This window comes from Hippocampus bargibanti, linkage group LG01 (genome assembly GCF_051943395.1).
Source record: "Hippocampus bargibanti isolate YZ-2025 linkage group LG01, ASM5194339v1, whole genome shotgun sequence".
NCBI classification, from domain to species: domain Eukaryota; kingdom Metazoa; phylum Chordata; class Actinopteri; order Syngnathiformes; family Syngnathidae; genus Hippocampus; species Hippocampus bargibanti.
In genome coordinates, this window is record NC_142734.1 from 18,396,186 (window position 1) to 18,421,094 (window position 24,909).

At 44.2% G+C, this 24,909-nt stretch overlaps 1 protein-coding gene across 3 annotated transcripts in view; it reads left to right on the forward strand.

Annotated features, from left to right (window-relative positions):
• The first annotated feature begins 375 nt into the window (after positions 1 to 375).
• LOC148903396 (inositol polyphosphate-4-phosphatase type I A-like) overlaps positions 376 to 24,909 on the forward strand; it is a 36,146-nt gene continuing 11,612 nt past the window's right edge. Inside the window, exons 1-16 of one of the 3 annotated variants that reach the window (XM_089001718.1) lie at positions 376 to 495; positions 8,166 to 8,362; positions 8,681 to 8,725; positions 8,790 to 8,908; positions 8,994 to 9,110; positions 9,179 to 9,258; positions 9,337 to 9,448; positions 9,525 to 9,615; positions 19,947 to 20,094; positions 20,182 to 20,312; positions 22,127 to 22,231; positions 22,318 to 22,426; positions 22,618 to 22,635; positions 23,459 to 23,642; positions 23,721 to 23,936; positions 24,426 to 24,567. In XM_089001718.1, the coding sequence (XP_088857844.1) occupies positions 8,257 to 8,362; positions 8,681 to 8,725; positions 8,790 to 8,908; positions 8,994 to 9,110; positions 9,179 to 9,258; positions 9,337 to 9,448; positions 9,525 to 9,615; positions 19,947 to 20,094; positions 20,182 to 20,312; positions 22,127 to 22,231; positions 22,318 to 22,426; positions 22,618 to 22,635; positions 23,459 to 23,642; positions 23,721 to 23,936; positions 24,426 to 24,567 (1,723 nt within the window). In that variant the 5' untranslated portion in view covers positions 376 to 495; positions 8,166 to 8,256. Of the gene's footprint in view, positions 496 to 8,165; positions 8,363 to 8,680; positions 8,726 to 8,789; positions 8,909 to 8,993; positions 9,111 to 9,178; positions 9,259 to 9,336; positions 9,449 to 9,524; positions 9,616 to 19,946; positions 20,095 to 20,181; positions 20,313 to 22,126; positions 22,232 to 22,317; positions 22,427 to 22,617; positions 22,636 to 23,455; positions 23,643 to 23,720; positions 23,937 to 24,425; positions 24,568 to 24,909 lie in introns of all 3 variants that reach the window. The other 2 variants (XM_089001727.1, XM_089001736.1) reach the window with 2 other exon arrangements.

Below are 24,909 nucleotides of genomic sequence, written 5' to 3' on the forward strand. Positions count from 1 at the left end.
ACCACCATATCCTTGCAAATCGTGACAATATTAAGCCGTGCACAAAGTTGCAGTTATTGACATGAAATGTACTTTTTATGAACTTCTACACACGTAGGCACGTTACGTTATTACAAGTTACATTGTATAGTGGCAGAGTAAATTGTTATAATAATTATTTTACAAGTATTACTACCGTTTTGAGCATGTACTGTACTGTATTTACTTTTGTAGTGGGGTCCATTAATATTGCTTTTATTTTATTTTTCTTTACAATTTACAGTTATCCAGTTATATTCCATTCTATTTTATTTGTGTCTTTCATCTTAGACCGTAGTTTTATTATTTAAAGTCGTTCGCGTACATTATTTGGCTAACGTCACACAGGAGGCGGAACTAGTATGCTCGGGTGCCACTTCTGCTGCAGTCAGAAATACGTTCCGACGATGATTTACTGAATTACTCTCTTTCTCGCAGACCACAAATGGATAATCTAATGTTTTAAAAACCAGAATTGTAAGTAACTACCACAAAGTACTTATTCTGACTTTAATGAGGTATTGATTGATGTAATCTGGATTTTCTTGTGTCGATGCTTTCGTGTTTACATTCTTGGAAAAGGAAGGAGCTTTTTCGGATACTTTCCGAGTTTGTATTGTTAAGGAACATGTCAAGCCGTGTTTTCGCACGACATTTGCGTATTTAACTTGAAATGGAAATATGGATAAAACGTAGGGGTGTATGTTCTTGAATCTCTGGCAGGAAATGACTCGACTGCAATTTGTGCTTGCCTTGTGTCAGACAGGGCAGTCTTGACTGACATTGGGTAACTTCGTTAAGAAACACTATTTTATCCTCTTGGAACGTATTACGCTTTCTTTTTCCTTGTACAGTATTTGTATGATTGTGTATGGTGGTGGCAACATGCAACGCGTTTTGGTGCATATTTGACACCGAGATGTGTGGATGTGTGTGTTTTTGCAAATCTACTGTGAGTTTTGACCTCTCCGTGAAACTTTGACGAGCTGATGCATGGAACATGAACTCAAGTGTCGTTCAGCTTACCAAGTTTCGTTTTGTACACGTTTTTACAATATCTTACTGAGAGCATCATGAACACTTACTACTGTGACTGTATATGGCATACCCTTCGTGTCTGGTTTATTAACTATGCATGCATGTGCAAAAAGTAGTGAGCACTTGAATGCTTGCCCCAACTTAATTGTTTTTTTTTTCATACAGATGTGACATTTTAAAACTAAGCCAAAACATGTGAACGTTAAAAACGAACTCAGTGCACCCAAAATTGCATTCCGAAATTGGAAAACATTCTTTTGCTATCCACAACCTGAGACAAATTGAGGTTTCTGAGTTTCTTTAGTGTTTTTGAAATGCAGGTGGTGTGTGTGTTTGTTTGTATGTTTGCATGAGTGTGTAAAACACCTTTTTTTAATAAGAGATATGTGTGGTTTCATCGTCAAATAATTTCTTTTTGACTTTCTAGGCTATTACTTGCCACCCAAACTTTCATGGCTTTATCTAAGATGTTGAAACACGAGAGTAGAGCATTTTAAAGTAATAAATCTACTCACTGAGGTGCAGTGACAGAAACTAGATCTCTCAGGGTCTTGTATAAAAAAATCTTTAATGCGCATCAAGGAGAACGGGGTGGATTCCAAATAGAATAGTTGAAGCTTAAAAATAATTGGAAGAAGAGATTATTGGATTTATTAGAAGAAAATGTTCTAACCTGCGTGTGTGTGCAAGTGCGTGCGTGCCATGTGGAAAAAATAACCTCCCAGGTGTTCCTGTTGGTATCAAAAAGAAAAAAATAAATGAATAAATGCTAATAGCACCATGAGGTTACTGTGATCCCGAGTGAGAAACACAGTATGTTCCTACATGCTAAAGTAACATTAGTCAGTTTTATTGTCAATATACTAATATGCATGACATGCAGCACAGATGAAATTACTGCTTTCTCGGACCCAGCGTGCAAGGCACATATAATGACTTTGACAAACATAATAAACACGAAAACGCCAATTTGCCGGGAGAGAGAGAGGAGCTGCTGCGTGTTCACGCGCCGCCATCTTGGGAAAAAATCCAAATAACCAAAAAAAAAAAAAAATCCATCCATTACAGCAATGGTTCTACAGGTTTTATTTCTCAAAAATGTTTTTTTCTATTATTTTAAGCCAACACATAACTCTGCAGTGTCAAAATTATCTTACATGGACCGAAAACGTTTGACAAGCATCACGCTTAAAGGACAAGCGACGTCTCCGGACAATTTGTGTCCATAATTTGTAAAATGACTTCAAATGACTTCTACTGAGCATATTTTACAAAGATTCCACCGCGTATAGCTATATTTTACGTTTTAAGACTCGCACTGAATATTCCGGAAGTCTTGTTTTTGAGTTTGTGATGAGTCCTCACCCTACGTCACTGAAGGAACGCCCCTGACCGAAAAAAGGACACATTGTAGCAGTCCTTCCATCACGTCAATGCATTTTGCTGTACTTTGGTCTGAAAACGTCGTGTAGGACCAAAAAGAGGCAGAAGAGGGCGGCAAATCTTCATGTAAGGAATTAGTCAGCCTGTGGGTGCGACATTTCCCACCCCTGATGCCTCCAAATGACATGGAATAAATTATTTAATCGACTGCAAACATGTATGCTTTCTTCTTCAGAACTATTTTAATCATATTCATAACTGGATGAGTAACAAGAAAGCATAATCCCCCAATCTGAAGCCATTGTTTTGATTCTCGAGCAAGGCAAGACGTCTTGCCGTGACACCACAAACATGGGGGCGGAACCGTCTGAAACTGGCCACTTCCGGTTTCAAATTGAAGTACTTTTTAGACACTCTAAGTCATTTTTATTGGTGTTTTGCATTTGACTAAAAATATACTGCGTGTTTTGGGTATTTTAGATGCTACAAAACGTTTTTCTGATGTCAGGAAACAAAAAAGTGACGTTGGTTGTCCTTTAAAGGTTCAATACAAATGAACTGCAATGAGTAGTGCTTCAACAGTCACTTGCTTTCTAAAAATTCTTAAAGGACAACCGACATCTCTGGACAAGTTGTGTCCATAATTTGTAAAATCGCTTCAAATGACTTCTACAGAGCGTATTTTACAAAGATTCCACCGCATATAGCGATATTTTACGTGTTAAGACTCTCGCTGAATATTCCGGAAGTCTTGTTTTTGAGTTGGTGACGAGTCCTCACCCTACATCACTGAAGGAACGCCCCTCACCGAGAAAGGACATACCTTGCATCACCTCAATGCATTTTGCGGTACTTTGTTTAGTCTGAAAACTTCGTGTTGTTCCGTGTTGATGGCGAAATTAGATGGAAAACACATAAATAATGTGATGCTGAATCGTTGTGTGTTGCGCCAAGACTTCTACAGTGTACAGTGAGACCTCAACTTACGAACACATTATATTACGAACTTTTAATAATAATAAATAATACATTTTATTTCAAGCGCCTTTCAAAACACCCAAGGACACTTTACAATAAAAACAATAAAACAAAGCACATTTTCGTCTTACGAATGTCAAATTTATGAAAATTAAACCTTATAATAAGCACTATTTTCATATTACACATCCACCACGGCTGGAACACAAAAGCACACGACCTTCGGATCTGGCGGAGTCGTATTTGGCGGAAGCACACGACCGAACAGCGCTCCAGCCGGCGCTACTTTCCACACCTCCTCTCTCTGAATTCACACGTCCATCGCCTCCGAGGAGGTTTTTGCAGATAATTTTACTATTATGGGACCGGAAAATAAACAGTTGAAAAGTATATTTTATGGAAACCCGGGAATGGATTATTCCCATTTTAATGTTTTCCTATGGGAAAATGTTTTTTGAGATACACAATTTTCGCCTTACACACTCTGTCTGAGAACCAATTAAGTTCGTAAGTTGAGGTCTCACTGTATTTGATGTTCGCATACAAAACTTCCCAGAGACAATTTACACGGAGCTTTGTCGCCCTCTTCTGCCTTTTTTTGGTACTGTGAGTACTAAAGAGAAACTGGCCACTTCCTGGTTCAATTTGAAGTAGTTTTTGGACACTAAGTCATTTTTGTTGGTGTTTTGCATTTGACTAAAAATATCATACTGCGTGTTTTGGGTATTTTAGATGCTATAAAACGTTTTTCTGATGTCAGTTAGGAAACAAAAAAGTGATGTCGGTTGTCCTTTAAATATAATTATGAAGACCACAATTAATACAGGGGTTTATTTGGTAACTCAAGGTGAATATATTATATATATATTTTACTTAATCCGGCTTAATACATTTTAAAATGTACTAATAATAATACATTTCATTTTGAAGCGCCTTTCAAGTCATAACAATGTTGTATTCATAGCCCAGAAGTGTTTCCATCCAAATGTGGAGCATGTATTTACACAGGATGGATCTAGCTGACGATGTGACGTTCTTTTTGCTGAAGTGAAAGAGTTAAAAGACTGGCGTGTCAGAGGAAGAGGGAAAAGGGGCAGAGACTGCAGCTGTTTCTTTGCCTCGTGATGCACTGCGCGGTGTGATTTTGTTTACATGCAGCATTGGCATACACAGCAAAAGTGGACATCCTCGGGTACGTCTGGAAATTGAAGCTGCCATGCAGCACTGATTCACAATGAGCATCACCTCATGTTGGAAACTGGATAGTGGAATCTAAGCTGTGTGTTGGACCTTTTGAGGAAAGTGCATCATCATGATGGAGGATAGTGACAATATATATACTGTGTATATATATTAAATTTCCATTGTTCATCCCTAAAAAGTGCAATATTCATCAAAATAGCATGCAGTAGCATTTTGATGAATAGGCACTGAAAAAAAGCCTCCGTTTGCTTGGTAGATACTTTACTGTATACCAAAAAAAATGAAAGGATGGATTCGCATCCTAAAGTGACCTTGCTGAACTTGCAATGATCTGGTGTTTCTGCAGACCAAGGGTTCTGACATGTAAACATCCCTTCTGCAATGTGAGGAAGTGCTGCTAACTTGAGCAAGACAGAGAAGACGTGTGCATGTCACGAAACAAGATACAGTACTGTATTCCCTTTTACTGAACAAGATCAATCTGTGCATTACCAAACAGTAGCGAATGAGCGGTTGCTGTATCGAGAGTAAGAAGGTGACTCCGAGTAATGATTGGAGCTTGGTGACATCATTATCATATGAAAGGCTTACAGCTGCTCGGTTTGTCCAAAGACATTATTCATGCTTTCGTCTAATGAATGCACAGATGGCACACACGATGCGCGACCACTCGTTCCATCCAACATGGGGGAAAGCGCCGTTTTTCTCTGAGCTTTTTACTCTTGTCACCATGTAAGCCGTCAAGCTATCTTTTTACAAAAACACTTCAAGGCCATACAAAATGAGGTTTTAATATTGTAAAACACTGACAGATTTATTGTATTTTTTCTTGAGAGACAACACAACAAACACAATGGCACCTTATTACATAAGACATGAGCTGGTTAACAAAGCAACTTGTGCGTTTGTCACGAAAAAAGTAGATTGAGGAGAAGACTGGACTTTGTGTTGTTCTACCTCATTCTGCCAAAGACAGCCAAGTGTAAAAAGTCCCTTTACCATGTTTGGGAACTGGACAAGCTCCAAGCAGTCACACACACGCGCACACACACACTCACTGAAACACGTTGATCACTGGAGACCAGGTTCAAAAGAACAAGGAGATTAGATTGAGAGTGGACAAACTCTGACCGTTGAAGGACAACTGACCTCACTTTTTTTGTTTCCTAACTGACATCAGAAAAAAGTTTTATAGCATCTAAAATACCAAAAACACGCAGTATGATATTTTTAGTCAAATGCAAAACACCAATAAAAATGAGTTAAAGTGTCCCAAAACTACTTCAAAATGACCCCGGAAATGGCAAGTTTTAGAAGATCCCGCCCGCTTGTTCGTGACGTCACAGCAGGACGTCTTGCTTTGCTCTAGAATCAAAACAATGGCTTCAGATTCGGATAAGATGCTTTCTTGTTCCTCATCCAGTTATGAATATGATTCAAATAGTTCTGAAGAGGAACGCATAAATGTTTGCACTCGATTAAAGTCCTTGCGGATCAATTCGAGCCGCCAGGATTCCCATGTAGCTCCCAGAAAATGCACAAGATGACGCCCAAGCTCCATTGGAAATGGGCTGATTTGTCTGCTGGGAATTTGTGTCAACTAGTATCAAATAGTAGTCTTGGTGCAACACACAACGATTCACCATTGCGTTGTTGATGTGTTTTCCTTCTAATTTTGCCACCAAAACGGATCAACACGATGTTTTCAGACCAAACAAAGTACCCAAAATGCATTGTGTGTCGCTTTCTCGGTCAGGGGCAATCGTCACCAACTCAAAAACAACACTTTCTGAATATTCAGCGAGAGTCCTAAAACGTAAAATATAGCTATATGCGGTAGAATCTTTGTAAAATACGCTCAGTAGAAGTCAATTAAACTGATTTTACAAATTATGAACCCAACTTGTCCGGAGGCGTCGGTTGTCCTTTAAATTAAACACACACACATTTAAGTGATGCAGAGATTACACAAAAAATCATGTTATAGCATTTCTGACTCACTGTCAAGAGTTGTTTACCATGTTTTGGTGGGTTCCTCTATATCCCCTCACATTCCAAAACCATGATTGGTTGGTTAATGTAAGAATTTAAATAGCCTGTAAGTGTAAATGTGAATAAATGTTTGTTTATATTTGCAATTGATTTGCTGCCAGCCCACTTAGATAGGATCCAACTCACCCTGGACTCTGTACAAGATAAGTGGAAGAAAATGAATGAGTGTGTCAGGAGTCTGTCCCAGATTTTCCATAGACTGTAAATCCTGTGCGGACATGTGACTCAGAAAGGTATACACACTTGAGACAAGGGGCTATATTTGGAGCTCCCTTATAAGGCAATTTCTTCATTTTCCTTTAGAAGTTAATGAATGATTGAAGTTATTTGTTTCATATGCATTTTTATTGACCGAGTCAACATGGGAACCTTTCAAATGTGTTTCTTTGTTTTCACAATCCGTCAAAATGTACTCATTAGGTCATTTTTTCCCCTGGTTCGTCACTTTGACACGAGTGACAATTGTGGGTTCAGGATTATTGCCTTTACATATGTTTGCATGTGGATTTTCACAGGGGGAATTCCAAAGATGAGATCATTAAAAGTATTTAATCAATTAAAACCAAATTTGTACTGGAGAGACTCACGTCTTCAAATAAGAAACATGATCATTTTCAGTAGGTCCTGTGGTCTTACACAGATGTAGGTCTTATAAATCAAATTGGGACACATCAGGTGCCGTCAAGAGATCAGTGTGTGGCAGTCATTAGGAAGTAGGTCTTCAGTGATTGACCCAGAAGTACAATTTTAATTGGATACAATCCTTCTCAAATGGAGGAATGTTGTCTCACAGCAAACCTTCAGACTATAGTATGGAAGCGTTTTAGCTTTCAAGGGCATGACCACCATCAAGAAAACTGTGTTTACATTACAGTTTATATTGATGTAATCACAATTGTTTGTTTTCTTTAATTCAGGCTGGTCCCAAGACAATCGGGTGAAGGGGGGAAAAAAAGATGTGTGCCTGTAAATGTGTTGTTAATATACAGTATATTTTTGTGTTCGTGCACAGTATACCCTAAGCATCATCAGTTTCACTTTTCTTGAAAATGGATAGATGGAGATGAATGGACATTTGGGCCGAGTATTTTTACGGGGCAGGTTTGGTCTCTACTTTTTCAAGATAAAGATGCAATTCATTTATATTTTATTTCATTTATATTTTTCATTTATATCACAGTAGAGAGGTATCAAGAGAAAGCATCAAATTAACCTGTGATGCACAGTTGCTTTTTTTGTATTTGAGTGTTGCTTGTACTTGACTTTGACTTGGATGGTGTAAACTTAACTTTCTGTGACTTTTTCTGTCTCAATTTCACAAGATCTTTCTTAGTTGTGTACTAAATCTCCTTTTGTGGTCTTGGCGCGTTCCTCTTTTTTTTATAACTAGCGGAGCTGTGATTATTCTGACATTGTCTTAAATCCGATATTTTTTGGGACATTGTCAATTTAAAACACTGCATTCTTCTTTTTGTCACATCTCACATGTGTAGAAATAAGGTCCTGAGTGATTAAGTCACATGGGAGTGTGTGACTGCTCATGCTTAAAGGCCTCCTGCCATCAACGCCTCTTTCCAAACCAGCATGGCAGGGGGCAGAGAGCGAACTGGGCGGACCCAGAGACCGTGGTCAGTCTACCGGGCGAACACGTTCCAGTTGTCCAGTGAGATGATTGGCCTTGCCCTGGCAGGTGAGGGAGATAAGTTTACGTTCATTGTTGAACAGTAACATATACAAACATGTCAGATTTAGATGGCATTGCAGGGAACTGTGGAAAAAGGGAAATGACTCTGTTCTGAAGAAATAAGTGGGAATTCACTTTATTTCAAATTTAACAATTAAGAATGATGCAATGTGATGAAATCTGACCTTATGGCTCTGTTGCGGGAGCCTCTTTATCCACAGATGCCCAGATCCAACCTCAATGATGCAATTTTTCATCTGTCAACATTTTACTCAAGGAATTATCTGCACCTGTCCTCATGTGAAGTCCAACATTGTTTTCCAGGAAACAGTCGAGACCCAGATGAACCTGTGCTCGAGTTCAGTATTGGTGAGTAAAAAAAAACAAATAAAAATATTTATTTTGGTGGACTAATTGTTGTGTCATTGGGCAGCTTGCACAGAACTACTGAATCCTGGTTTGGATCGGAAGCCCAACAGTTTTGTAGCAGTGAGTTGCACAACGCCACCACAGGCTTTCTGGACCAAACATGCCCAGACCGAAATTATTGAGGTGGGACCCACATAGGGACCTTTTCTTGCAAAAAGTATGTTATCTGGTGCCTATTTTTGACATAATTCGCAATGCTACCACACAGGGTACTAGCCACCCCATCTTCCTCAGCAGCATCGCCTTCTTCCAGGATTCTAACATCAATCAGCAGACGCAAGTTAAACTGGCTGTCTACGATGTGAAGGACCGTTCCCAGGGCACGGTGTGACATCTATGCTCACAGTAATCTATCCTTGTACGTGTAACTGAAACGCCTTTGTGTCCGTTAAGATGTACATGTTGGGCTCAGCACTTTTCCCTGTGAAAGAGTTGCTGCAGGACAAAGACCACAGATTAGAGATGGAACTCAGGTAAACACATGCAACACAATCTTTCTTATGCACAAGTGTGCCGGTTGCTGAACTGTCTGGATTGATTTCAATACTCAGATCAGCAGAGAACAAACGAGTAGGAAACATCTCGGTGGCCGCATGGAAAATGGAAGATAAAGTAGATCAGAGACTTGGGGTCAGCCATCTTCCAGACAATATCAATGGCCGGGTAAGATGCTGCATTTCAGAAAGACTGAATTATCTTTTGAAAAATTTCCCTATGACTCCTTCATTTTTTTCTGTAGACAGTGCTGCCAGTTGACGAGAGTCTAACGGAGGCGATGGGAGTACGAATAAAGTATGCCTCACTGTGCAGAGACACGCTCCTGCATGCAGGTATCATGAAGATCCCTCTCCATAAACGTCTTTAGTAACAGTGTCTGAAATAGCGTCTGCACGGACGCCCGGGGCATGCAACTTTTACGTTAGACGTACAACTTACAAAACGTCTCCGCCCGGGTGGCCGACAACTTTTTTAAGGAAAAAAAAAAACAAAAGATATTTTTTCAAATGAAACATTTCCTTTATTCAATAAAGCGAACGTTTGAACGAAGATTTGAAAATTTCCAAACTGACGTATGGCAATTTGCATACTCGGCACGGCAGCCAATCAGAAGCCTGCTTCGTGCTTCCAGACTTTCCCTAGCGTTATAAGGTCGTGCATTTGCATATCATTTACCAAAGTAGAGGCACAGAACCTCAACCCCAGAAGAAAGATTCAAAAGAAGTTAAAATTTATGACGCTACAAAACGGAAATGTGCATTAAAAGCATCGTGGGAAGAGGAATTCACGTAGCTTGTAGCAGACGACGCAACGCAAACATTGCATTGTGCAACATACCGAAAAGTGTATGGACAAACGACAACTGGAACAAATTCATCAGCAAGGGATATTTACGATAAATTAAGTGAGGGAGCATTTGTAGGGGGTACATCCTTAATAAAAAAACATACGTAATACTTTCGATGAGAAGGTTTCTTCAGCCGTCATCTGTACAAAAGTGAAGGTTTCGGACGTTTCGCCTCCTATCCAAGAGGCTTCGTCAGCGAACTAAAGTCTGACTGGTCGTATCGGCCCCAATTATATATCCCTAATGTCCAGACATGGTGGCGCCGGACACAGCTATGATAGGTCCCTACTCTCAGGTTGGGGGGGGGGGGGGGGGGGGCAGAGGACCCCTCCCTGTGGCCCCACTGATTGTTCCTACATTCCTGACTAACGACTGGCCTATTACCCCCACTCCCACCGATATCACCTCATCAGCATAACGACCCTCATCAGCATTACGAAAGTTGCCTAACCGGTTTTGCCTAAGCAGGCTATTGTATGAACGATCCAAATTGAACCTCACCCCACCAGACCGGTTTAATGAAGGATTTTGTTGTTTTATAAGAATCGCTTCTTTTACCCCCTTTTCAAACCATCTATGTTATTTCGCTAAGATTTTAACCTCATTGTCATCAAATGAGTGGTTGCTAGCTTTTAGGTGCAAATGTACTGCCGATTGAGGTCCACTTATATTATCCCTGCGATGTTGATAAAGTCTTTTTTTGAGAATTTGTTGAGTCTCCCCAATGTACTGCTCTTTACAATTTTCATTCTTACAATGTATGGAATAAACTACATTACTTTGTTTTTCATTTGGTAGCCTATCTTTTGGATGCACTAATTTTTGCCTTAACGTGTTTATCGGTTTGAAATAAGTAGGAATTTTATGTTGCCAAAGGACTCTTTGTAATTTTTCAGAAACTCCTGCAATGTACGGTACTGCTACTCCTCTCCTTTTTGTATCTTGAGAATTATTGGTTTCATTCCCTATTCTTTCTTTCTGACATTTGTTGAATGACCACTGAGGGTACCCACAGTTAGTGGGTGCTCTCCTGATATGTTTAGACTCCTTTTCTCTACCTTCAGTGCTAGTTGGTATTAGTTTAGCCCTATGCTGGAGGGTTCTGATAACTCCTAGTTTATGTTGTAAAGGGTGGTTAGAGTCAAAAAGTAAGTATTGGTCAGTGTGCGTAGCCTTCCTAAAGACTTCTGTTTTTAGCGCTCTGTCCTCTTTTATAATTACTTTACAATCCAAGAAGGCTAGTGTGACGACGCTCGAGTGCAAAGAGGCAGAACTCGAGCGACGGAATCTAGGCGATAGGGAAGGACCCGAAATACACGGCGTGACAGGCTTGGATGGATCAAGAGTCTTTACTGGAACATGCATCAAATAATAACAAACAGGGAAGAGTGGAGGAAGATAACTAAATGACAGCAGACCTGGCAACACGGAAGTGGAAACGGCAATGACCAAAAATACTCCGACGGAGACGGTAGTGAGCGACAGACAGATATAGACAGATGGCACAATCAGTGAATGACAATCAGCTGTGGGAACCCAGGTGAATGATGATTGGAGGGGCCGTCTCCCAAGATTGGCGGAGGAGGTGACAGGAGGGGCGGGGCGCGCCCCGGATGGCAACGAGATGTGACAGTGCCCCCCCCTCAAGGGACGCCTCTCGGCGGCCCACCAAGTTTGGATGGGTGAGCCGCATGGAACGCCCGGGTGAGGGATGGGTCGAGGATCCAGGAACGTGGGACCCATTGACGTTCCTCAGGTCCATAGCCCTCCCAGTCGACCAGGTACTGCACTCCTCTGCCCCTGCGCCTGGAGTCCAGTATCTCCCGCACGGTGTAGACTGGTCCGTCGTCCAATATCCGGGGGGGAGGTGGGGGGGCGGGCGTGGGGGCTAAGGGGCTGGTCTCCACTGGCTTGAGGAGGGAAACATGAAAAACGGGGTGGATCCGCATGGTGGGTGGGAGCCGGAGCCTCACCGAGACCGGGCTGAGGATGGCCTCGATGGGGAAGGGACCCGTGAAGCGTGGGCCCAGCTTGGCCGAGGACCCTGCCAGCCGAAGGTCCTTCGTGGATAGCCAGACCTCCTGCCCGACCTGGTAGCTGGGTGCTTGCCGCCGATGGCGGTCCGCCACCCGCCGGTTCCGGGATGCGGTGCGTGACAGGGCGTCCCTGGTCTCCTTCCAGACTCTGTGGGCCCGTCTGAGGTGATGATCGATAGACGGGACCTCCACCTGGCCTTACTGTGTGGGAAACAAGGGCGGCTGATAGCCACAGGCGGACATGAATGGGGACCGACCTGTGGCTAAGGAGACCAGGGAGTTGTGGGCGTACTCCACCCAGGGTAGGTGCAGGGCCCACGACGCCGGGTTGTGGAGGCACACGCACCGGAGGGCCGCCTCCAGGTCCTGGTTCTTCCTCTCCGTCTGTCCGTTGGTCTGGGGGTGGTAACCAGACGACAGGCTCGCCGATGCCCCTAGGGACCGACAGAAACGCTTCCATACCTTGGACACGAACTGCGGTCCCCGGTCCGACACGATGTTCGTCGGAATCCCGTGGAGACGGACGACATGGTTAACCAGGAGTTGAGCCGTCTCGATGGCGGACGGCAACCTGGTTAACGGAACGAAGTGGGCCGACTTGGAGAATCGGTCCACTACGGTGAGGACGACCGTCTTGCCATGGGAGGGGGGAAGGCCTGTCACGAAGTCGACGGAGATGTGGGACCAGGGTCTGGACGGAACTGGTAGGGGCTGGAGGAGTCCGGCCGGGGGCTGGTGGGAGGCCTTTCCACGGGCGCAGGTCGGGCAGGCCTTCACGAAGAGGGTGATGTCCCTCCTAAACCCCGGCCACCAGAACCGTTGGGCGATGAGTTGGATCGTCCTGTTGACCCCCGGGTGGCAGGCTATCTTAGATGTGTGCCCCCAGATAAGCACCTCAGTGCGTAGAGGGGGGGGGACGAACAGGCGATCCTTGGGACAGCCCCTGGGGATGGTGGTAGTTCCCTGGGCTTGCTGGACTTTTCTCTCAACCTCCCACCTCAGGGCGCCCAGGATGCGCTGGGCCGGCAGGATGTTGGCGGTGGTCTCCTCCCTTTCTGCCGGCTCATGGATACGGGATAGGGTGTCGGGCTTGGTGTTCTGTGACCCTGGGCAGTAGGTGAGAGAAAAGTCAAAACGGGTGAGGAAGAGTGACCATCGGGCCTGCCGTGAGTTAAGTCTCTTGGCCGACCGGATGGCCGCCAGGTTTTTGTGATCCGTGTAGACGGTGAAGGGGTGTTTAGCTCCCTCAAGCCAGTGTCTCCATTCCTGCAGGGCCAGGACGACCGCCAGCAGTTCCCGATTGCCGACGTCATAATTGGCTTCGGCGGGGCTGAGCCGGCGGGAGAAGAAGGCGCATGGGCGTAGCTTCTGGTCGGTGGGAGAGCGCTGGGAAAGGACGGCCCCTACTCCGGACTCGGATGCGTCAACCTCGACCGTGAACGGGAGCTCCGGGTCGGGATGACGCAGAACAGGGGGGTTGGTGAAGGCACGACGGAGGCGGTTGAAAGCCCCCTCAGCATCGGGAGTCCACCTGAAAGGGAGCTTGGTGGACGTGAGGTTAGTGAGGGGGAGTGCCTTCTGACTATACCCGCGAATGAAGCGGCGGTAGAAGTTGGCAAACCCCAAAAACCGCTGAAGCTGCTTGCGCGTCTTTGGGATCGGCCATTCCACCACCGCTTTGGTTTTGGCGGGGTCGGCCCTGAGCTGCCCCTGCTCCACAACAAACCCCAGGAACGACAGAGAGCGGACATGGAAGTCACACTTCTCTGCCTTCACATAGAGCCGGTTTTGCAGGAGCCGCGCCAGGACCCGTCGGACGTGTTGCCGGTGTTCTTCTGCAGAGCGAGAAAAAATAAGAATGTCATCAAGGTAAACAAAAACAAAAACATTGAGGAAGTCCTTGAGCACATCATTTATCAAATTCTGGAATACGGCAGGCGCGTTCGTGAGCCCGAACGGCATCACCAGGTATTCAAAGTGCCCTAAAGGTGTCTAGAAGGCTGTTTTCCATTCATCCCCCTCACGGATTCAGACCAAATGGTAGGCGCTACGAAGGTCTAATTTTGAAAAAATGGTGGCGGACTGAAGGGGCGCGAAGGCCGAATCCATGAGGGGGAGAGGGTATTTGTTGCGGATGGTGATGTCGTTCAGGCCCCGGTAGTCAACGCATGGGCGCAGGGATCCGTCCTTTTTGTCGATAAAGAAAAACCCTGCGCCCAGCGGGGAACGCGACGGGCGAATGAGTCCCGCCGCTAGAGAGGAGTCTATGTAAGTGCTCAGGGCTTCCCGTTCCGGTTGTGAAATGTGATAAAGTCTGGAGTCCGGTAATGGAGCCCCTGGCTGCAAGTCAATAGCACAGTCATACGGTCGGTGGGGCGGCAGGGATTGGGCGTTGTCTTTGCTGAACACCTCCCGCAGGTCGTGGTAGCACTGTGGCACGCCTTTGAGGCAGATGGCCTCGGGCGGGCCACCGCGGGAGGGGTTACGCCCTGCCGTAGCCGACCGCAGGCAGTTTGCGTAGCAGTAGGGGCTCCAGACCTGAATCGTGGGGCCCTCCCAAGAAATGGATGGGTCATGGGCCTTGAGCCAGGGGAGACCCAAGACCAATGGCGCGTTCCGGGAGGGCATAACAAAAAATTGGCGGTGCTCCACATGGTTGCCTGCCACTCGGAGCTTAAGTGGGGCCGTGAGGTGGGTGACCCGGGCTAATAATCGGCCATCCAGGTCGACGATCTTCATAGGGGGAAGGAGATCTATAAGTTGGCAGCCCAACAGGTCGGCCAAGTGGGGGTCGATGATGCACCCGTCGGCCCCCGAGTCCACTAGTGCCCGCACTCTTTGGGAGCTGGAGGGGCCAAATAGTTCACTTTCCAGCTCCAACCGTGTGACTCGTGTTGTGGACTTAGCCCCCAACGGACGCCGCTTCGGCGGGGACTTACATTGGCCGTGGGTCCTAGGCTGGGGGCCTCGGGTGCGACGAGCCCTCGGGTTGGCGCGGTCGTCTCCCCCCCCCTATCACCATACGTTCAAGGAGTCCCTCCTGGGGCTGCGCGCGGTCGCTGCCGGGTGTGGTCGACCGAGGTCGGCTTCGGGGTACCTCGGGCCGTCGGTCGCTCAGCTCCTTTCGCCGCTCTCGGAGACGATGATCCAAGCCGATGACAATCTCGACGAGGTCGTCGAAGGTGGTGCCGGCGTCGCGGGTAGCCAACTCGTCCTTTAGGTCGGAATTCAAGCCGCGACGAAACACCCCCCTCAACGCTCGGTCGCTGTAGCCGCTGCCAGCGGCCTGGATCCGGAAAGCGACGGAGTATTCTGCGGCCGAACGGGCCCCTTGGACGCAGTCGAGGATTCTCCCTTCCGCCTCGACCTCCGTCACTGGATGGTGAAACACCCGGCGTATCTCGGCTACGAAGTCCTGATACGAGGCGCACAGCTCCGGTCGGGACTCTCGTACCGCCAGCACCCATGTTTCGGCTTCACCCGCGAGCAGGCTGGTGATGAAGGCTACCTTAGCCTCATCGCTAACGTAGGCGTCAGGATGTTGTTCAAACACGAGCGCACACTGCATGAGGAATTGAGCGCAGCGCTCGGTTTCGCCTGCGTAGCGTGAGGGTTGGGGTAGCGGGGGAGTGCGCCTGCCCACGGGCGGGGGGGAAGGAACAGTGAGGGTGGCGATGCATGTTTCCATCTCCTTGAGGCGTTGAGCCAGCGAGGAAGTGGCATAGCGCATTTCCTCAATCGCCTGGGCCAGCTGGCTCGAACGCTCCGCCTTTTGCACAAGGGCGGCAAAATACCTGTCATCGCCGGCGGGGTCCATGGGTGGTCGGAGTATTGTGTGACGACGCTCGAGTGCAAAGAGGCAGAACTCGAGCGACGGAATCTAGGCGATAGGGAAGGACCCGAAATACACGGCGTGACAGGCTTGGATGGATCAAGAGTCTTTACTGGAACATGCATCAAATAATAACAAACAGGGAAGAGTGGAGGAAGATAACTAAATGACAGCAGACCTGGCAACACGGAAGTGGAAACGGCAATGACCAAAAATACTCCGACGGAGACGGTAGTGAGCGACAGACAGATATAGACAGAAGGCACAATCAGTGAATGACAATCAGCTGTGGGAACCCAGGTGAATGATGATTGGAGGGGCCGTCTCCCAAGATTGGCGGAGGAGGTGACTGGAGGGGCGGGGCGCGCCCCGGATGGCAACGAGATGTGACAGCTAGTTGGTTCTCTTGAATGTCCTCACGAGTAAATTTAATGTTGAAGTCTACAGAGTTGAGGTGATCTGTGAAGGATTGAATTTCTTGTTTCTTAATTATGACAAAAGTATCGTCCACATATCTAAACCAGTGTCTAGGTTTTGTCCCTGGGAAGGATGTGAGGGTCTGTTTCTCCATCTCTTCCATGTAAAAATTAGCCACTATAGTGGCAAAAATTAGTGCATCCAAAAGATAGGCTACCAAATGAAAAACAAAGTAATGTAGTTTATTCCATACATTGTAAGAATGAAAATTGTAAAGAGCAGTACATTGGGGAGACTCAACAAATTCTCAAAAAAAGACTTTATCAACATCGCAGGGATAATATAAGTGGACCTCAATCGGCATTACATTTGCACCTAAAAGCTAGCAACCACTCATTTGATGACAATGAGGTTAAAATCTTAGCGAAAGAACATAGATGGTTTGAAAGGGGGGTAAAAGAAGCGATTCTTATAAAACAACAAAATAACTTCATTAAACCGGTCTGGTGGGGTGAGGTTCAATTTGTATCATTCATACAATAGCCTGCTTAGGCAAAACCGGTTAGGCAACTTTAGTAATGCTGATGAGGGTCGTTATGCTGATGAGGTGATACCGGTGGGAGTGGGGGTAATAGGCCAGTCGTTAGTCAGGAATGTAGGAACAATCAGTGGGGCCACAGGGAGGGGTCCTCTGCCCCCCCCAACCTGAGAGTAGGGACCTATCATAGCTGTGTCCGGCGCCACCATGTCTGGACATTAGGGATATATAAATGGGGCCGATACGACCAGTCAGACTTTAGTTCGCTGACGAAGCCTCTTGGATAGGAGGCGAAACGTCCGAAACCTTCACTTTTGTACAGATGACGGCTGAAGAAACCTTCTCATCGATGGACCACTCCTGTACGACTGAGAGCTTACACAGACGTACGTAATACTTTGCAACAATGTTTTTTTTTTGCGATTATTCGTCTTATTGTGTTTCAAGTTGTGAAAAATGGGGCAGGGAAATTTATGGCTGGGCAGGCAACTTTTCAGAGTTGTCTGCCCTGGTGTCCGGTAACTTTTTGTCATGACTTTCAGACACTGCCTTTAATATCTCTTATTATTTTACACACTGATCCATTGCACACATATGCATACAATGATTGAATCAATTTCGCGCAAGGGAGATACGTTAGCGTGCCAGTTCAAGATCACAGTTTAGGCACCCCATAACCTTGCTCAAGACGTGCTCAAGAAACAAATATAGTATGTCCAGTTTCCGTATATTGGCTCTAGAGCAGTGGTGTCCAAACTACGGCCTGCGGGCCAACTGCGGCCCGCAGTCCATTTTTAATTGGCCCGCAAGAAATTTTATAAACAGAATGGAATATGGCCCGCACTTCAAATTTTGCCCACACTTCTAAGTTTTAACACCAGGGGGAGCTACTGTTGATCAAGGAGTTGCTCCACCAAAAAGGCCAATACCAGAAGAACTTTACCCGTTACTAAACATGGCAGAACCAAAGAAGAGAAAGGTAGAAGGTGAGTGCAGAAAATTTCAGACACGGTGGGAGAGTGAATATTTCGTCAAAGAATTCAAGGAGAAGTGTGTCTGTTTGATCTGCACTGAAACTGTGGCAGTTATGAAAGAGTATAATGTAAGACAAATCTACAGTGTAGATTTTGCTGCAGTAGTCATTTGTCATCATGGTGCACAATGCAACGTTTGCATTGCTTGTTACAAGCCACTAAGCCCCTTTCATAAGTCTCACGTACAGTTTACAGTCACGGTTTAATGTAAATTTACGTTTTGTATCGTCACATATGTTGTTAGCTTCTTTTGAATCTTTCTTCTGGGCTGAGGTTCTGTGCATCGACTTTGGAAAATGATATGCAAATGCACGACCTTAGAACGCTTGTGAAAGTCCAGAAGAAAGAAGCAGGCTTCTGATTGGCTGCCGTGCCGAGTATGCAAATTTCAACGGCAGGTACCCTATGTCTGTGTGCTCGGCGACGGTACCCGTGTATTGTTTGCGCGTGAAGGCGAGGGCGTCAGTGGAGAGTTTGTAGAGCGTGCGGTCAGGACAAACCATCCATGATTTTGCGGAATTTAACACAAGTAGGTATTATTGAGCTTATTTATTTTGTTGTGTAATATGTTTTGAATGTTGAAAGTGATTCCATTTTTCAATAAATGTTGATTTCTTTAACTTTGCCCCTTCGATGGAAACTTATTAAAAACAGACGCAATCTTGATAAATCACAGTGCATAAGTTATTTTAATCTATTTCGATTTCCTCCTCTAAGTATCTGCGATATAGTATGTAAACGCCATATCTTGCATATTCCTTGAGACAGATTTATTAACTGATCAGGGATATTTTTCACATTTGAAAGACAGTTAGTAAATTGAGTTGCAGTGTACTTACTGTGCTATGAGGTTTGTACACACTACATTTAAAGGACAACCGGCACCATTTTTTTTTTTGCTTCCCACTGACATCAGAAAAACGTTTTATAGCATCTAAAATACACAAAACAGGCAGGCTGATATTTTTAGTTAAATGAAAAACACCAATAAAAATGACTTTCAGAAGGTCCCACCCCCTTGTTTGTGACGTCACGCCAAGACATCTTGCCTTGCTCGAGAATCAAAACAATGGCTTCAGATTCGGAGAAGATGCTTTCTCTTTACTCATCATCCAGTTATGAATATGATTCAAATAGTTCTGAAGACGAAAGCATAAATGTTTGCAATTGATTAAAGGAGTCCTCCCATATCAATTCGAGCCGTCAATGACAGCAATGTAGCACCCAGAAAATGCAGAAGATGGCGCCTAAGCTCCATTGGAAATGGGCTGATTTGTCTGCTGGGAATTTGTGTCAGCGAATATCAAATAGTTGTCTTGGTGCAACACACAACGATTCACCATCGCGTTATTTATGTGTTTTCCTTCTAATTTCGCCAGCAACACGGATCAACACGAAGTTTTCAGACTAAACAAAGTACCGCAAAATGCATTGTGTGTCGCTTTCTCGGCCAGAGGCGGTCCAAATGTGACGTCACATGGGGATCATCATCAACTCAAAAACAAGACTTCATGAATATTCAGCGCAAGTCTTAAAACGTAAACTATAGCTATATGCTGTGGAATCTTTGTAAAATACGCTCAGTGGAAGTCATTTGAAGTGATTTTACATATTATGAACATAACTTGTCCGGAGGCGTCGGTTGTCCTTTAATGCTTTAAGTTTAGTATTTCCGGCCCAAACACTCCCTACAAATGCTCCTGGCCCGGCCCCTCTGTCAAATCTTAGAACCCAATGCGGCCCGCGAGTCAAAAAGTTTGCCCACCCCTTCTCCAGAGCAAAAATCAATCTTGGAATCACCATCATTCTATGAGATGAATTGGCTATCCTGCTTTCCTTCATCTCTCCTGACCCCTTGGTAGCAGATATACGTATCATATCACGAATCGTATGATCAGTAAGGAGTGTATTGATCGCTCCCATGAATGTCTGCTTACTTAAGTTACATTTCCTCCTCAGTATTTGGCAGCACAATGTCCAGAATGTATCGCTTCCCAACAACTGATGCCACCCACCTGCGGGTGCTTGAACAGATGGCCGAAAGTATCCTGTCCCTGAACATCCCCAGACAGTTTGTCAAATTACTACTAGAGGAGGACGCAGCCCGGTACAAAGACACATGCTCGGATGAAGATGCTTGAAGACTGTTTCGTGTCTTGTATTCAAACCTTATGCTACATTCTTTTCCCGGCAGGGTCGGTGAACTAAAGGAGCTTGGAGAGTTGTCACCTTGCTGGGAGAATCTACGACGACAGATTGTCTCACACTACCAAACAGTTATAGCCTCGTACCAAGAAACACTCTCTGACCTCAGCAACTACAGAGGTTCGAACCCGCTTCGCATCTGTATGTCATAACTCAACGAAGACCTCCACTGTGGTCAAAAAGTCCTAAGAAGTCAACCGTTAGATTATTCCGAAATCACGTTTATTTATTTATTTATTTATTTATTTATTTACAGTAAAGTCTCGTTATATCGATATTCAAGGGAGTCCGAAAAAATATCGATATAACCGGGACTATCGATATATCCGACCCTGTTTGCATGTAATTTTCTCCGTGCGTGCATAGAAATAGTATCGATATAACCGGGACTATCGATATATCCGATATCGATATAACGAGACTTTACTGTATTTAGAAAACAAGTGCGTACATCGTTCGTATTTCATTCAGGCACATCAAGCAAAAACATGTTTACATGAAAGCAAATGATCCGGTCTCCTCATTGCCTCTCATTTTGCCTCACCTTTCCACAGCCGTCGTTTTGCATAGTGCTTAAAGGACAACCGACGTCACTTTTTTCGTTCTTAACTGACATCAGAAAAACGTTTTATAGCATCTAAAATAGCCAACACACGCAGTATGATATTTTTATTCAAATGCAAAACACCAATAAAAATGACTTAAAGTGTCCAAAACCTGCAAAAAATTGAGCTGCGAATTGCGCATTTTCAGAAAGTCCCACCCCCAGTTTGTGACGTCACGCCAAGACGTCTTGCATTGCTTGCATTGCTTGAGCATCAAAACAATGGCTTCAATGGCTGAACACCGACAATACACTGTCTGTGAGTAAGGAATCTGCTTAACATTAGTTATCAAGTAGACAGGATGAATTTAGTACAACGAATGGCTTCAGATTCGGAGAATATGCTTTCTTGTTACTCATCCAGTTATGAATGTGATTCAAATAGTTCTGAAGAGGAAAGCATACATGTTTGCAATTGATTAAAGAATTTATTCCATGCCATTTTGAGGCAACACTGGGGAGAAACGATCACCAGAAAAGAGGCACAAAATGGCGACCTCCTGTGGCCACCTCCGTTTCCACAGCCTGATAAATTCCTTATATGGAGCTTGGACATCCTCTTCTGGCGGCTTTTGGGTGCAACACAAGGTTTTCAGACCAAACAATACAGCAAAATACATTGACGCGATGGAAGGACTGCTACAATTTGTCTTTTTTTTTCGGTCAGGGGGTGTTCCTTTAGTGACGTCACATACGGACTCGTCACCAACTCAAAAACAAGACTTACTGAATATTCAGTGTGAGTCCTAAAATGTAAAATATAGCTATATGCGGTGGAATCTTTTTAAAATATGCTCAGTAGAAGTAATTTGAAGCCATTTTAGAAATTATGGAAACAAGTTGTCCGGAGACGTCGGTTGTCCTTTAAGGGCTTTATTTAAATATGTAGAATCAGATACATCAATTTTAGATTCCATGAATCGCTTGTGCTCCATGAATCAGTTTGCTTATACCTTTTCCGGAACGCCTCAAATGATGTTTTTTGAAGACACAATGTGTCCTGTGAACAGAATAGTATCCAAATCTGTGTGAATTGCCAATAAAGTTATAGCACGCGCTGTTAGAAAATCAGGTCTTTTGACTTCATTTCTACAGTATGTCTGGAAATTGTCTCAAAGATTCCCAATTCTTGCCCGGAAAATTTAGGAAGGTTGCCATAAACGCCCCATGCAATGTTTTTTTTTATGTTTTTTTTTTTGGGTTGGGGGGGTTAATTTCTTACCGTGGCTTCATGGTCCATCCATGGCACAAAGTGTAATTAGTGACAATCTGTCAGGTAGTTTGTGCTAAAAGAACGTTCTAACCATTTTCTCTCCCTGCTCCTCGCTAGGTCCGTCATTTAAAGCCAGCAGCCGAAAGGCCGACAAGAAGATGGAGTTCATGCCCACCAACCTGCATATTCAGAGGATGAGGGTGCAAGATGACTTGGGCTTTGGTGAGCCTATGTTTACCCTCACGTGATCAATATTGCTGTGTACTCATGTATGGTACTCACATTTGTTATTGCCTTTTTGCTCCTAGACCACACATACGACATTGTCACTGTTGGGGCACCGGCTGCACACTGCCAGGGGTTTAAAAACGGTGGTCTGAGAAAACTTACTCAAAAGTTTGAGGAGGCAAAGAAACAGTAAGTTCACAGAATGTTTGCAAAAGACCACTTTCTTTTCACAAAATAATGGTGATATATTTCTTTTGATTCACTCAATCTATAATTTGGCTGCAGTCCCATTTACATTATGAATTATTGCATTATTTCTGCAGTTCTGTTATCCTCTATCTTCCTTTTAATAGTTTTGTTTTTGTGACTTTTGTGGTCAGCGCATATGAGGAGCTTTGGTGAGTTGCTTTGCTTCGTTTCATTTCTCTGTGTTTGTGCAACAATATAAAAACAACAAGCAACCCTTATGTCATCATTGCATTCACACACAACAGCAAAAAATGACTGAGTAGTTTGGGCATATGATAAAAATTGTTGTTTAATGTTGCAGTTATCAAGCTGACTTTGTTAAAGGGGCGAGTTACAATCACCTTTACAGCTGTGGGCAATTTGGGGGTTGCTGTGCATGCCATGATATGTGCCTGCAAAACAATTGATATAATGATATGTGCCTGCAAACAATTACATATACATTGCTGAATAGAATGGAATTGTTTTGTTTTGTCTTTTTCCATGAGGCTCTCAAATAGAACAACTGGAGTGCCCAAACGGTTTCTTCCAAAAGTAGTATACATATATCAGTAATTGGAAGGATGGAAGGGACACTTTAAGGTTCTTCAGCCTTAATTTTTTAAACATGCCAAAACCTCTAAATCACAGGTGTCAAAGTCAAGGCCCGGGGGCCAAATCCGGCCCGCCACATCATTTTTTTTGGCCCGCGAAAGCAAATCAAATTTTTGTGTCTCGTTGCCCAGAGTCGGATTACAATGGATCCACCACTACATTGAATGAACTTGAAATCATTCGCCTAACAAAATTAAAAGCACTCCATAATAAGCCAGCAATTACTTGAGGAACATTATATTCTAATGTTCACAAATCGGTCATTGGCAAAAAGCAGAAAGTGGATCCAACTTGCCCTGTACTACAAGTAGACTGTGCATCTCTAAGCTATCAGACCCAAATAAGCTTTTAACACTGGATGTTTGCTCCCTGCAGCAGCTCCCTCTCCAGCTCGCAGTCTATCGTCTTCATTCCTCAAGACGTGATTCGAGCCAAAGAGATCATCGCCCACGTCAACACTTTGAAAACACAGGTCAGCTATTATGCAGAGAGGCTTTCCAGAGCTGCGAAGGACCGGTCGGCTAGCGGACTAGAAAGGACACTTGTCACGCTGGCTGATAAGGTACTTGTCGACCATGTTTTAATTATCAGCACACCCATTGAAAAGATTATATGACTGCGGTGATATTTCGCTACTCAGACTCGACAGCTGGTGACAGTCTGCGACTGTAAACTGCTTGCGTCGGCCATTCAGGCATTGAATGCTGCACGGCCTGACTACATCGCCTCTAAAATGTCTCCCTCCGCTGAGTCAGATCAAGTAGTCCTTCGCAATGACCAAGACACACTGCTTGCCAAGTGGAGTGGCAACAGCAGTCGATCATCGCTGCATGTAGACTGGCATGAGGAGGAGTGGGTAGGTGAAAACAATCTGAAAATAATAATAATAATAATAATAATAATAATAATAATAATAATAATAATAATAATGGTAATAATAATAATAACTTTCTCCATTAATTTTATGTATAGATTTAAGGCCAATTTGATCACAAATCCCCTCCCTCCCCCCCAAAAAAGACAATATTACATAAACATTTTTAATTACGTATAGGATACTAATGCTAATTTTATTGATTCGATGCCGTCCGGACAGATCCCTTAATGGCTGGAGTCAGTATTTTGCCATTTGACCCAGAACTCAATCGAAGCACATTTAGTAGATGCTGCAGAAACAAGTGTGACGGGCACAATGATTAGCATGCAGATGAGTCATATGTTCAAGTGTTCTTCCAGTTGAATTCCAAGGGAATATTTATGTAACTGAATTCTCATTTGCAGTCAAAGATGAACAGACAGATTTGTGATGAATTTGCGGCATCTGTCTTTCTTCACGTGCTGTCAGGAGAAAGTGTGGCTTAATGTGGACAAGTCTCTGGAGTGCATCATACAGCGTGTAGACAAGCTGCTCCAGAAAGTAAAGAAGCCAGATGATGCCGTTCAAGACAGAGGCCACACGGACCTGCAGAGCGCCTGCGTGAACAAGAGTAACACATGCACACACAGACACCCAAGAGTAAACACTTCAAGGGGGACATATTGTGGAAAACTGACTTTGAAACTTTGAAAGACCAGTTTATTTGGATGGATTGACTTTTTAATTGCCAAATATAAGTATTTGGCTGTTTGCAGTGCCTGTCCACCCATAATATTTTGAAATAACATACCAAGTGAATCATTTGGGAGCTGCCTTTTCTTGAAAATGGCTCCATTAGCAAACCATGCAAATGTGCACAATTTCCTCAGTGTTAGACAATTTCTTTTAGATATTTCTGGTACAGCACTTTTGGTCCAGTTTTGATGTCCATGATTTGGCAGCAAAGTGGAGT